The sequence below is a fragment of the Pezoporus wallicus genome, unplaced genomic scaffold (assembly GCF_028554395.1).
Source record: "Pezoporus wallicus isolate ANWC-B61680 ecotype Strahan unplaced genomic scaffold, APGP_CSIRO_Pwel_v1 contig_6631, whole genome shotgun sequence".
Lineage (NCBI taxonomy): Eukaryota > Metazoa > Chordata > Aves > Psittaciformes > Psittacidae > Pezoporus > Pezoporus wallicus.
Window position 1 is genome coordinate 366,985 of NW_026639372.1, and position 12,367 is coordinate 379,351.

Below are 12,367 nucleotides of genomic sequence, written 5' to 3' on the forward strand. Positions count from 1 at the left end.
GGAATTAAAAGCAGCCTTGGAGGAGAGAAAACAGCAAAGCTGGGGCAGGCAGACTACCGCCCAGGAAAGGTAAGGCAGCCTGCCCACCTCTCCTGCTCTGCTTTACAACTACCAGCCTTTGAGCATCCCCACCTTCTGTTGGGGCTTCTGAGAACACATGCCCACATTTCTTGTGGGGAGAACAAGGGCCTGTGGGGATGGGACAAGACAATGTCTTTAACCTGACAGAGGGGGGAGACTGAGATGGGATCTTAGAAGTTCTTCCCTGTGAGGGTGGTTGGACACTGGCACAGGGTGCCCAGAGTAGCTGTGGCTGCTCCATTGGTGGACACAGGGGCTTGGAGCAAGCTGCTCTAGGGGAAGGTGTCCCTGCCTATGGCCAGGATTGGAGCTGGATGAGCTTTAAGGTTCCTCCCACCCCAAACCATTGCGTGCTTCTGTGGCATCCTCAAGTCCCCAGCACTGCCAGGTGGCAGCCCATGATGCTGGCAAGCACTGCCATGGGCTCGCTGGCAGGTGAGCGCTAGGCCTGGCTCTTGCCCTGGCTTTTTGGCCACTGCAGTGGGTGCTGCATGTGAGGAGCGATGTGGGAAGAGGCTCTGTGCTGGCTGAGGTGGCATGGTCATGCTGGGACCTGAGTTTCTCACCCAGGAACCCTGTGGGCAGGGACCGGGGCTTTGTCATTGCTGTCATTGCAAGCAGGGCATCCCCTGTCCAAGGAGGTTGTGTTGTTCTCTGCTCCCTTCTTACTTCTGCCTAGGTCACCCCTTAGCTGCAGCCCATCTGCGCTGCCCGTAGCACCCCCAAAGTGATCCTCAGCCCACCATCACCACAGCCGCCCCCCCCCCCCCCCCCAAAATGAACCCAGGGAACCAAAATTTGGCAGAGTCCATGTGTGTATGTTCATGGTGACTGTTGTCAGAAAGAGGCAGGAAATCATGAGGGTGCAGCTCTTCTATGAGCTTCCCACTTGGGCACGCCGGGGTGCCTGGCCAACGCTCTCAGTGCAACCAGCACTGAGATGATGAGAAACTGCACGGCCCCACCAGTAAACAGTGACAGAGCTGGCATAAAGCCCCTTGTGTTTCTAAGGGTATAAAAGCAGGAGCCTCTTGTAGCCCTTCTTGTAGGACTTCTTTGTTCACTGGTGCCTTCGCAGCTGGGTGGCCTGTGGAAACCCCTGTGTTGAGCTCAAGGACGGTGCTGGAGAGCATGTAGGAGCTGTTAGCTGTGCTTTAAAGCTGCTGTAAATGGCGACTTCTTTTTCCTTATGATCTCTTGGCAGGACTGACAATGCTGTGAAAAATCACTGGAACTCCACCATCAAGCGACAGGTAGACACAGGAGGCTTCCTCAATGAAACTAAGGAGTCCAGGTCACTCTACTTGCTTGTGGAGGTGGATGAGAAGGAAAGCCAAAGCCAAACAAAAGCTGGGAGCCAGGTACTGCACCAGCACCTATGCAGCATGTGCCTGGGCCAGTCCCCTGCTCTGCCAATGTAGGTCAGAGCTGTTCATCCACCCTCCTGCCTCTCACGTTGCCTTTGGCACAGCCTGGTGTCTTCAGAAAGAGTCTGTGCCTTCTCCCAGCCTTTTCCAAGAGGCTGGCTCTTGGGAGATCTCTCCCTCCAGGAGCCAGAGGTGTAATGTGAGCCTGAGTGTGTTATTCAGGTGGAGAACAGCAGTCTGCAAGTGCTGGTATCTTGCCAACTCCAGTACCAGATCTGTCTCAGAGACAGATTATTTTTGTTTTGGCCCTGTAGTGCTGTCACTGGTGGAAGAAGGAGGCTGCCCCAGACAATGGGGGAGGTTTGATGAAGAGGTGTTTTGTTCCTTTCCACTAAAAAAAGTGAAGCAGGGAAAGTGAACCTTTTTCATGAAGAAAAAATGTAGTTTTCCAAGGCAGGCTCTTGGTAATTAGGAAGTGCAGAACTGGTGCTGCCTGCTTAGCCTATGTTTAACTTTCTCCTGGGATGCTGTTAAGTAAAATCTTTAATTAAACATGTTTATCCTTTATGGACTTCTGTTTGAACGGTGTGTGGGACAGAGCAGTGAGGAAGAATAGGAATGGGAAACCAACTGAATGGCTGGTGGGAAAGCAGGTGGAGCAGAATGTGTCCAGGGACCCAGTCTTTGTCCCTAGGACATTTATTCTCTTAGTTTGTACTAAAGGTTGGACTTCTTTGTTGTATGTGCAAAGAGCATCCTGCCCAACTGGCCAGTCAATATCTCTGACATAAAGGAAGAGGATGTCAGTGACGAGGAAGTGGCAGGTGTACAGGAGCTGCATTCAAAGCTGCCAGCCACGGAACTAGCAGAGCATAACGCTGAGGGGACCCCGGATGATGTGGTGCCTGAGGATGCCTCTTCACTTGTCACATCACCGTACAAATGGGTTGTTGAAGCTGCCAACTATTTGTACCCAGCATCTGGACCAGCCTTCAGTGAAGCTCTGGACATGATTGAATCTGTAAGTAACAATCCGTGCTTTTCCAGGCAATGTTGAGAGACCAAATCTCATCCTTTCCCCTTGCTCATCACCATAGGCATCCTGAGGATGACTGGGTCTGTCACTGGCTTGTGGGTTCCCACTGTGTGCTGTGAGCCCTGTCTCTTTGCTAGGGCTAGATTAGGCCTTTCCAGCTCTGTGAGTATTGCTCTGGGCTTGCAAATTCTCCTAGGCTGATGTCCTTGTGCGTGGGCTCTGCTGGCGTGGGAGGCTGTAGATGCTGGTAAACCTGATCTCAACCCTCCTTTATCAGGCAGTGTCCCCAGCTCTCCCTTTCCTAAGGGTTCAGGCCTGTGCTTCTTGGCTTTACTTTTCCTCTTATGGGATATGAGATAGGACAGGACAGACTGGGAGTGGGCCAGGTCTACTTGTAGTGTGCAGGACAGACACTGGGATGAAGACACCATTTGATTTCAATGGAGGTAGCTTTACTGAAACTAGTTATTATGGGCCAGTCAAGCAGTGCTGGAGGTCCCTAGGGTGACAGGCATGCCAGGATGAGAGGCTGGCTAGAACCAACAGAGCACTTTGCTGCCTTCAGAGGGAAGATGCCTCTGAGGCACCCAGCCTGCCTAAGGAGCTTATGAGCTGATTATCTCTGAAGGATCCGTTTTGCATTTGTACAGGAGGACTGAGAGTCCTTTCCCAAGGCTTAATGGCCCATGTGGGCGTCCTTGGGGGCCTGCTTGAATGGTACTTTGGCTGTTGGTAGGGTTGAGCTGTGAAGCAGGTGATCTCTGAATCGGTCTCGTTATTTTTAATCTGCTTTCAGCTCAGCCCTGCGTCCAGTGTGTCCAGCTGTGCTGATGTGCCAAAGACTATGGTTTGGTGTTAGGTGACAGTCACTTCATTCATCTGTCCCCAGAGCTACTCCCAGCTTCTTTGTCCCCTCTGTGTGTGGGAGCAGCAGCTGTGCTATGAACTGAACTGGGAAACTAACCTTCTGTAAATAGGAAAAAAACTGCCCTATGCACAGGCAGCAGCTTTCAGTTGGGTCAGTTCCCTGCTCATGTTCTCAGCTGTGCTGGCAGCAGAGAGAAGGGCTTGAGCTCTCCTCTAGCCAGGCTTATTGCAAAAGCTGGTGCAATCTCACACCACTCCCCCCACCTCACTTATTTCACCTCCCAGTTTGTATCTGCATCTATACCATCTGCTCAGCTTTCCTTCCTGGGCTGCTTCTGATGATTTCCCTTGTGAGCAGGACCCAGACGGGTGGTGTGATCTGACCCAGTTTGACCTGCCTGAGGAACCCTCTGCCAGCAGCAGCAGCAGCAGCAGCAGCCCGGTGAGGCAAACCCCCAGCAAACCAACGTCGTCCCTGCCCAATGTGACCGAATACCGCCTGGATGGCCACACCATCTCTGACCTCAGCAAGAGCAGCAAAGGGGAGCTCATCCCCATCTCGCCACATGCAGAGGTGAGCTTTGGCACGCCACCCTCTGTGCTGAAGAGGCAGAAGAAGAGGAAGATCACGCTCTCCCCAGTCACAGAGAACGTCACCAGCACCAGCCTTTCCTTCCTTGACTCCTGCAACAGTATGACGCCGAAGAGCACCCCTGTCAAGACACTGCCCTTCTCTCCATCTCAGGTATGGCGCAATGGCAGAGCCCAGTCGAGCTGCTCCTCTGCTTGGGCTTGGTTGTGAGCATGTTAATGCTCTATTTATTTGCCTTAATACTGTGTGTTCCCATCAGCTCTGTCAGTTTTGTGCTTCTCCTCCCTTGAACTGAGCCAGTGCCAGTGTGCAGCATATGTCTCTTTGCTAAAGCAAGATGTAGAGCCTGGGTACTGGCACTGCTTGTCTTAAGTGCTGCCCTTCCTGTGGAGCAACAGCTTATGCCTGCCTCTGGGAGTGCTTGCAGCATCAGGAAGGCTCAGCTACCCTGAGTGGTGGGCAGGCCATGTGCTCACTATGATAAAGAAGCACCACTGTGCAGATGTACATGCCTGCCCACTGCGGGATTGCTTCTGTCCCAGGGGCGCTTTTATCTCCAGGGCATTGCTGCCCTAGCTGTGGGTAGCAGAGTGGCAACAGTGACAAGTGGCTTTCCCTGTTTGTTTCCAGTTAAGTCAAACAGGCAGGCTCAGCAGCATGTGCCTCGTGCAGATCTTTGTGTTGCTGTAATCAGGAAAATGCTCCTGGTCTTGTCTTCATTGCAAAAGGGACTCTGATCTTTCAGCCTTTGTTATGACTCCTCCAGTGTCCACAAATGTGGTGAACAGTCACAAAATCGATCAGGTTGAAAAAGACCTTCAAGATCACCCAACATACATCATCTCTGAGCACTGTGGTGTTCAAACCCACAAGTGTCTCACATACTGATATAGTGGAGATCTGTCCATATACCAGAATAAAGGCTGTTGTGTTCTTCAGCACAGTTCCCACAGCTACTCTGTTATTCAGACCCTGCTTACCCGTGCCTTTATTTCTGCCATTTCTGCAGCACAGGGCAGCACATGGGAAAGTACCAAAGGCCAGTCTGACACCTGTGCTGAGGGTGAGGCCGCCTGCAGTCCGGTGTCCAGCTCTGCAGCCCCCCAGCACAAGAGGCATGTGGAGCTGATTGGAGCAGCTCTGCTCTGAAGCCAGGCTGAGAGAGCTGGGCTGGGTCAGCCTGGAGAAGAGAAGGCTCCTCAAGGGGAGACCTTAGAGCAGCTCCAGTGCCTAAAGGGGCTGCAGGAAAGCTGGAGAGGGGCTTGGGACAAGGGCCTGCAGGGACAGGCCAAGGGGAATGGCTTGAACCTGCCCGAGGGGAGACTGAGATGAGCTCTTAGGCAGAAGCTCTTCCCTGTGAGGGTGCTGAGGCGCTGGCCCAGGGTGCCCAGAGAAGCTGTGGCTGCCCCATCCCTGGCAGTGTTCAAGGCCAGGTTGGACACAGGGGCTTGGAGCAAACTGCTCGAGTGGAAGGGGTCCCTGCCCGTGGAAGGGGTTGGAACTGGAGGAGCTTTAAGGTTCTGTCCAACCTAAATGAGTCTGAGATTCTATGACCTCAAATGCAAAGCCAGCAAGAACTGGGAAATCATAGCAGGACCTGAAATGTGCAGCTCTGTAGGGTGTGAAAAGCCTCAAATAAATCTGAGTAGGCAAAAGGCATATCCTGCCTCGCAGGCTCAGCTTCTGCCATCAATAAATGTAACGCATAGAGCTCTTCTCTCCCGATGGGTTCTTGGGTACAGGCCTCATCCCTTATGGGAGTAAAATTGTCACTTTTTAGCTGCCATGAAGTAAAATCCCAGCAGAGATGAGATAGTTTGTAGTTTTCTCACAGTTCAGGCTGAAGATGGCTCAGCGCAAAATCTGTTATCTTGAACGCTGTTGTGTTACGTCCACGCTTGTGTCTTCCTTCCCATTTGTCAGCCTGAGGCCAGAATAGACCTTTGGTGGGCTGGGTTTACTCCTCCTTCACCATTTTGCTTGGCCTTCTCTGGACCAGTGCAAGGAGAGACTTCTCTGCCACTTCTAGATGTTTGTAGTAGCGTCAGTTCATCCCCTGTGGGAAGTGAATAACCTTTAGAGGTGTGAGGCACCTTCCGGCAACATTCACGTGTGTATCCGTGCACAGGACTGTAAGAGTCATCGGGGTTTATACTGGGACTGATCGGTCTTGTGCCACTCAGTATGGGAGGATTGTCCCTGTTTCAGTTTTCCCCGTATTTAGGAAAAAGCAATGACTGGTGATACTATGCTGGAATGCTTGAGACTGAGTGTCTTCTCTTTCTTTCCTGTGCTTTGCAGTTCTTAAACTTTTGGACCAAACAGGATACACTTGAACTGGAGAACCCATCTCTGACTTCCACACCTGTGTGTAGTCAGAAGGTGATTGTCAGCACTCCTCTGCACAGGGACAAGACCCCTCTGCTCCAGAAGAACTCGGCGTAAGTCCTTTCCTCCTCCTCTCCTGAGCATTGTCCTTTTCCACAGAGGAGTCTGGTCCAGTTCAAGCAGGCTTGTACTGGCACAGCTGAGAGAGGGCCAGGGGACTTCCTTAAAGCAGCATGTCCCCCAAAGACTGCTCTTCTCTGAGCTGCAGGGGTCGAGTGTCCAGGCTGATTGGAGCAATAGCCCAGTAACCACCATTGTGCTTGGCTGCTGGGTGGGTTGTTGCCTTCTGTGTTGCCTTCGTTTGGGAAACACTGCTGTGCTGTGAGCCCTGCTTCCTTCCCCGTGTGCCAGCAGGGAAGGGATTTGACTTCCTTCACAAGAGCTGTTAAGATCCATCCCTTGAGCGCTGCACCCTCTGATTTGCCTGACCTGAGGGGCACTCTAGGGCGATGGTTACCCAGGGCACTGTCCCAGGCAGGTGAGAAGGGACGGTCTGCACAGGTGGTGCTTTGCTGGTGGACTGAAGCAGCACAGTGTTAACCAGGGGGTGCTGGTTGTGTTAGCAAAACCACTCTGCTGTTGGCATGGCCCAGAGCAGCTTCCCCATCCAGGTGACGTGAACTGGCTGGGCTGCTCTCGGTGCGTTCACACCCAGGAATTCCGCTCGTCCAGCTCTGACTGTCACAAGCCCAGGGTGGGCCTGAGCAGATCCACCAGCAGAAGCAGTGCAGAATAAGGCTGGGCTGCTGAGCTGTGTGTTGCCTGTGTCAGGGTGTATACTGCTTTCTGACAAGGGTGCTTCGTAGCTGGTAGGATGGAGCAGTAGAGCTGACATGTCTGGAGGATTATTTTCCCTACTGAAAGCTCCTGTTTCGCCCTGTTTGCACCCCAGGGACAGTCCAGCCAGGTCAGGATGGCTTCTGCTGCTCCTTCCACATGAGACTCTGCAGGTGGCTCATGTCGTGACAGGGCTTGGAAGGACGGATTTATTTTGTGTGGGTTACAGCATGTCTGATCCTTTGTTTTTCCTGCTTCCAGGTTTGTCACACCAGATCAGAAGTATGTGGTGGACAGCACACCTCATACCCCCACACCTTTCAAAAATGCCCTGGAGAAATATGGACCCATCAGGCCTCTGGTAATTATTGGGCGGGTCTGCCACTTGCTGATGGCAGAAGCAGAGTGAACGCAAAGGGGACATGGGGTAGGTTGCAGCAGAGCTGTGAGCTTGCTGTTAACTGTGCCGTAACAGGGCAGTTTCATAGCGCCAGGCTGAGGCGGGAGGGATGAGGGGAACCTTGTCATGGTGAACGTGTCATGGGAAGTAGCCGCAGGACTTTTAGCTCCTCTGTAAACCAGCTACAAATGCCAAAACCTGCCCTTGAATCAGGCTGCAGTGCTTGACTACTGATGAACTTAAGGGAAACCAAGGAAACAATCTACCTAGGCATCCCAGAGGAACTGGGTCTCCTAATGTGGGTGTTGCAGGGACGGCAGTTTCCAGCATCTCGGGCCTTTTGTGCATCCTGCTCTCTCGGTGGCGCTTTGGGGTTGAGCTAGTAAGAGTCTCTCATGCTTGGAGATCCTGTAAATCTGTCAGGCTAGCAGGACTCTCATCGTTCCAGCTGGGAAGTAAATCAGTTGTGTTTGTCCTCCCACTGCGTGCTCCCCTCACCCTTGAGGGAAATACCTGTGGGCCTGCCCAGCATACAGATTTTGATTGTCTTATGTTCTCTCTCTGCCTTTTCACACCAGCCCCAGACTCCTCACCTGGAAGAAGACTTGAAAGAGGTGCTCCGAAGTGAAGCTGGCATCGAACTTATCATAGAGGATGATGTGAAACCTGAGAAACAGAGGAGGAAACAAGGAGTGAGCTGGTTTTGCATCTAGCACCTGTGGCTGAGCTGTTCTGTGCTGTTTAGGGGTGTTTTGCTGGTTTTGTTCATCCTGCTGTTGATGCCCAAACGTTTTTGGCCTGTGGCTGCTGCCTTTTAATCAGCAAGAGGTGCCTGAGGCTAAGGCCTGCTTAAAATCCTGCCAGCTTTGTTCTGGTTTATGCTGAGCTTGGGGCATGCTAGGAGAGACCCATGTCCCTAACCCATAGGAGACACCATGGCACGCTTGGAGCATCTGTGGAAAGCTGGCTCCCAGGAGGCTGTGGGCATGTATGGAGTGTCTGTTGGCTCAGTTCTGGTGGCCTTTCTTTCCTACCGGAAGATGCTTCCTCTTATAAATCTGTGGCTCTTGGTGCCAGGGGGCACTCTGGAAGTTGCTGTGCCATGTGGTGGGAAGATGTCAGAGCAGTGCAGATCTGGGCTGACATGAGCTTGGTGTGCACCCTGGGCTGTGAAGATGGCAGTTCAGAGGTTGATTCATGCTGACACTTGCTTTCCTATGCCCCCCAGTTGCGCAGGAGTCCCATCAAGAAGGTCCGGAAGTCTCTGGCGCTAGATATTGTGGATGAAGACATGACACAAAATACGCCTGCCCTCCCCAAGACTGTCTGCTTCAAAAGAGCTCAGGTGAGGGGTGTTGTGCTCAGAGCAGGGGCAGAGTTAGCTTCTGCTCCAAAGAATCGTAGAATCCCAGACTGGTTTGGGCTGGAAGTGACCCGAAAGCTAAAGGGACCCTCTAGTTCCAGCTCCTGCCACGGGCAGGGACACCTTCCACTGGAGCAGCTTGCTCCAAGCCCCTGTGTCCAGCCTGGCCTTGAACACTGCCAGGGATGGGGCAGCCGCAGCTTCTCTGGGCCCCCTGTGCCAGCGCCTCAGCACCCTCACAGGGAAGCCCTATGCAAGGGAGTGGTGGGAGCTTTTTGCCACCTGGAGCTGCCTTTGAGCAGCAGCACATGTGAATGTGGATGAAGGGCTGGAGTTGTTAGCTGATCTTCTGGCCAGGCCACATATCAGCACTGTTCAGGCAAATTAACTTCTTTCCTTTTTGCAGCCTGTGAATTTCCTGACGAGGTCCCTAAACCTTTCCTCCTCGAGCAGGAAGAACGACAGTGGTTTGCTCAACAGAGCCTTTGTGCAAGTGCAGCCAGAGAAAATGTCCTGCAGGAAAATGCCCAGCCATTTCAGACCACCAGCACCGGTAAGCCCTGCAGCTATTCCTGCCTCAGTCAGAGGTGAGCTGCTAGGGCAGCCCTTGTCCCCCCTCCTCAGGAGGAGGAGCAAGGGGTTGAAGCTCCAAAATGTGTTTCTCACCCCTGTGATTTTTAGGGTGTTTCTAAGTTGCTGTGAGGGCTGCGTACTACAGGCAGCCCAAGTTGGCTTTATCCTGCCGTTGACTTGAACCCGTGACGAGTACAGTGTGCCACCTTGTGGCTTATGCTGGCATTGGGGGTGTTACTGCTACCCTGTTCCACGCAGGTGTGTCTGGGTTGAGCTAGAGTCGCAGCAGCCTACAATGCCCCCTGGGGCATAAACGGTTTCTCGTGCTCTCCTTAAAATCTTCACCACTTGGAGTATTTGCAGGCAGAGTGCACAAGTGCGTGGGGGGTATCCTTGCTTTGTTAGCCAGTGTAGCATAGAGAAGGGGATTTGGACCATGATTGTGCAGGTGTTTGCTTGGGCCAAGTCATCAGGGCTCTCTTGTAGCTTGAATGAGGGTGGAAATGTGTGCTCTGCTTGGGGGGGGGGGGGGGGGGGGGGTGTGTGAAACTGCAAAACTGCAACTAGGGGCTAGAGTGGGCGGTTTTCACATCCCAGGAAGAGCTCTAATGCAGTGTTGTCTTCACTGAAAAGCATTGGCTCAGTCTTAATGAAACACTGCAGTGAGGGGGTTGCATCTGCCCCTGGATTAGAGCTGTTGTGAAAGCTCTTTCTTCTGACAGATAAGTACCCCTCAGGCAGAGTAATTCCTTCCCCTTCTCGAGCCCTCCTTAAACCCTTCCATTTCTTCTGTCCTATGGGTCATTTTGCTCTCAGAGCTAATGTATCTGCATAAATAAAGCTTTGGGACTGACTTAAAGGTGACTAGGTAAGGCAGCTTGTGTGGTGACAGTACAGGTATGCAGTGAAACCCCACTGCCCAAGAACAGCAGAGCTGTCTATGGTACTGCGGGGCTCTTGGGTTTTATTGTACCGGACTGGTGTTGCTAGCAGCGGCAGTTATTTATTAAGGAAGCTTATCTAGCCCTGGCTGAACCCAAAGCCATGCTGTTGGCTGCACAGGCTGTTCTTACTGCAAGCGCTGAAGCTCGAGCTCTGGTACCTTGCAGTGCATGTCAGTGGGTATTTCCAGGTGAGGACCTCGTGTCTCTTGGCTGCATTTATCAGGTAATTTGCAGGTTTTCCCTGGAGTGCAAAGCCGTGTCATGGGTGCCCTTTCTGCATGCAGTGACTGAAGCACACCTGGGTTTTCAGCTGTTCTTTTGTCCTGAAAGTGAAGGCACCAAATTGCAGTTAAGGATGGTCTTTGACTAATCTAGACCTGGGCTGACCATCTCCTGCAGGAATTTAACTGGTTAGGAATAAACCCAAAGTTGTTCTTGGATTCCTTATATCCCTCTGGAATCCCTTCCATACAAGGAGCATTAGCTAGTTTGTGCTTTGTGAGTTTTGTCTCAAGCCAGGTAGGGGCAAGGCCCGAAAGGGCATGAGACTTGTTCTGAAATGGAGCATTTGCCTGGGAAGCTCCTGAATGTAACCTTCCTTTGCTTGAAATCACCACCTCAGCTGAGATCAGTAACCGGCAGCGTGCAAGTTCCTCCCGGTTGAAAGATGGGTGCTCCTAAGGCAAATATTTTATTTCTCTTGGATAGCAGATAACAGTTTATTTATCTTTGCAGTCTTTCAGGAAGGAAGTTGACATAATGTTTGTCCTCTCCCCTCGCTGTGTTGTACACTTGCTTTCTTTTCCCTCTGTAGATGACCAGGGCTTGGACAGTGGTAGCCTGTGGTGGAACCAGAGACCAGCTCTTCATGCAGGAGAAAGCTCGACAGTTTTTGGGCATGTTGAAACAGACTCACACGTCAAGGACCTTAATCTTATAATGAAGGATTGTTCTACTTTTCTTATTTTATTTTTTTTTCCATCAGTGGAGGGCGAACCACGGGGAAAAGCTCTCCTCTGCCAGGCCTTAGTGTGGGTGGATTTTTTCCTTTCTGTGCCCAGGTAGCTCTACATTGTAATAAATGGGGCTAACTGCTGGCTGATGTGTGGAATGCAAGTTTGGGGACCAAGGAGGCAGGGTTGGAGAGCAAACAGCAAGAGCTCTGTCTGCAAGACCTTGGCAGAAGCAGCAGCAGACAGCGGCGTTGCACCTCAGAGCAGTGTGTGCAGCAGGCAGGGGAGGCTGGCCTGGCCTGGCCTCTCAGCCTGCCTGGATCTCGTGCCGGTGCCTCAGGAATGGCTTTTGTGAAGGTTCCTGCATGTGTGGTGTCTCCTGACTTTCCCTAGGAGATGGAGCCGTCCCCCTTCCCTCCGGGAGGAGGGGAGGGTGTTGTGTGCTTGTGGAAGATGTGCTTTGGGGTGACCTGCATTGGGAGGTGGCCCCTTGCTCTCTGTGGGGCTGTTCTGTCCTAGCATGCTGCAGAATGGGAGTATCGGTTGCCTCTCCTCAGAGCTGTGCTCCCTCTTCAAATAAATGATGGTGCTGACATCACCCTGTCACTCCGGCTCTGACTCTGCCAGGGCCCTGCAGTGCTCGGAGGAGGAGGCAGTGCTGTGCTGGCTGCTGAGATGCAGCAGAGCACTGTTCTACAGGTGCGATCACTTGCCTGGCATGCTGCTGTATTTGTGTTAGCCTCTTGGTATGGGGAAAAAGGGATGGTTCCCCCCAGCCTTAGTGGATTAATCATCTGTTTAGAAATTCTTTGGTTACTTTATGGGGAGGTGCCACTGTGTTTGAGCTTAGTGTGGCTGGGATTTCTGCAAAGCTACAGGAGTGGATGGGGGCTGCAGAGACCGAGAGGCTGGAAGGAGCCCTAAACATGTGGGATGTAGCAGAACGTCTTCTGTTCCCCTTCCTTTGGAAGCCAAAACTGCGTTCTTGTACTGTTCCAGAGTTGCAGCTGTAATGTGGTGTCCTCT

General features: G+C 52.3%; 1 protein-coding gene across 1 annotated transcript; it reads left to right on the forward strand.

Moving 5' to 3' along the window:
- Positions 1 to 1,277: 1,277 nt before the first annotated feature.
- MYBL2 (MYB proto-oncogene like 2) lies at positions 1,278 to 11,937 on the forward strand. Its single transcript, XM_057414319.1, has 9 exons — positions 1,278 to 1,442; positions 2,200 to 2,469; positions 3,710 to 4,096; positions 6,245 to 6,384; positions 7,370 to 7,469; positions 8,087 to 8,200; positions 8,737 to 8,853; positions 9,278 to 9,424; positions 11,203 to 11,937. Exons 2-9 carry the CDS (start codon positions 2,458 to 2,460, stop codon positions 11,326 to 11,328), a joined length of 1,143 nt encoding a protein of 380 aa, XP_057270302.1. The 5' UTR covers positions 1,278 to 1,442; positions 2,200 to 2,457; the 3' UTR covers positions 11,329 to 11,937.
- Positions 11,938 to 12,367: the final 430 nt, after the last annotated feature.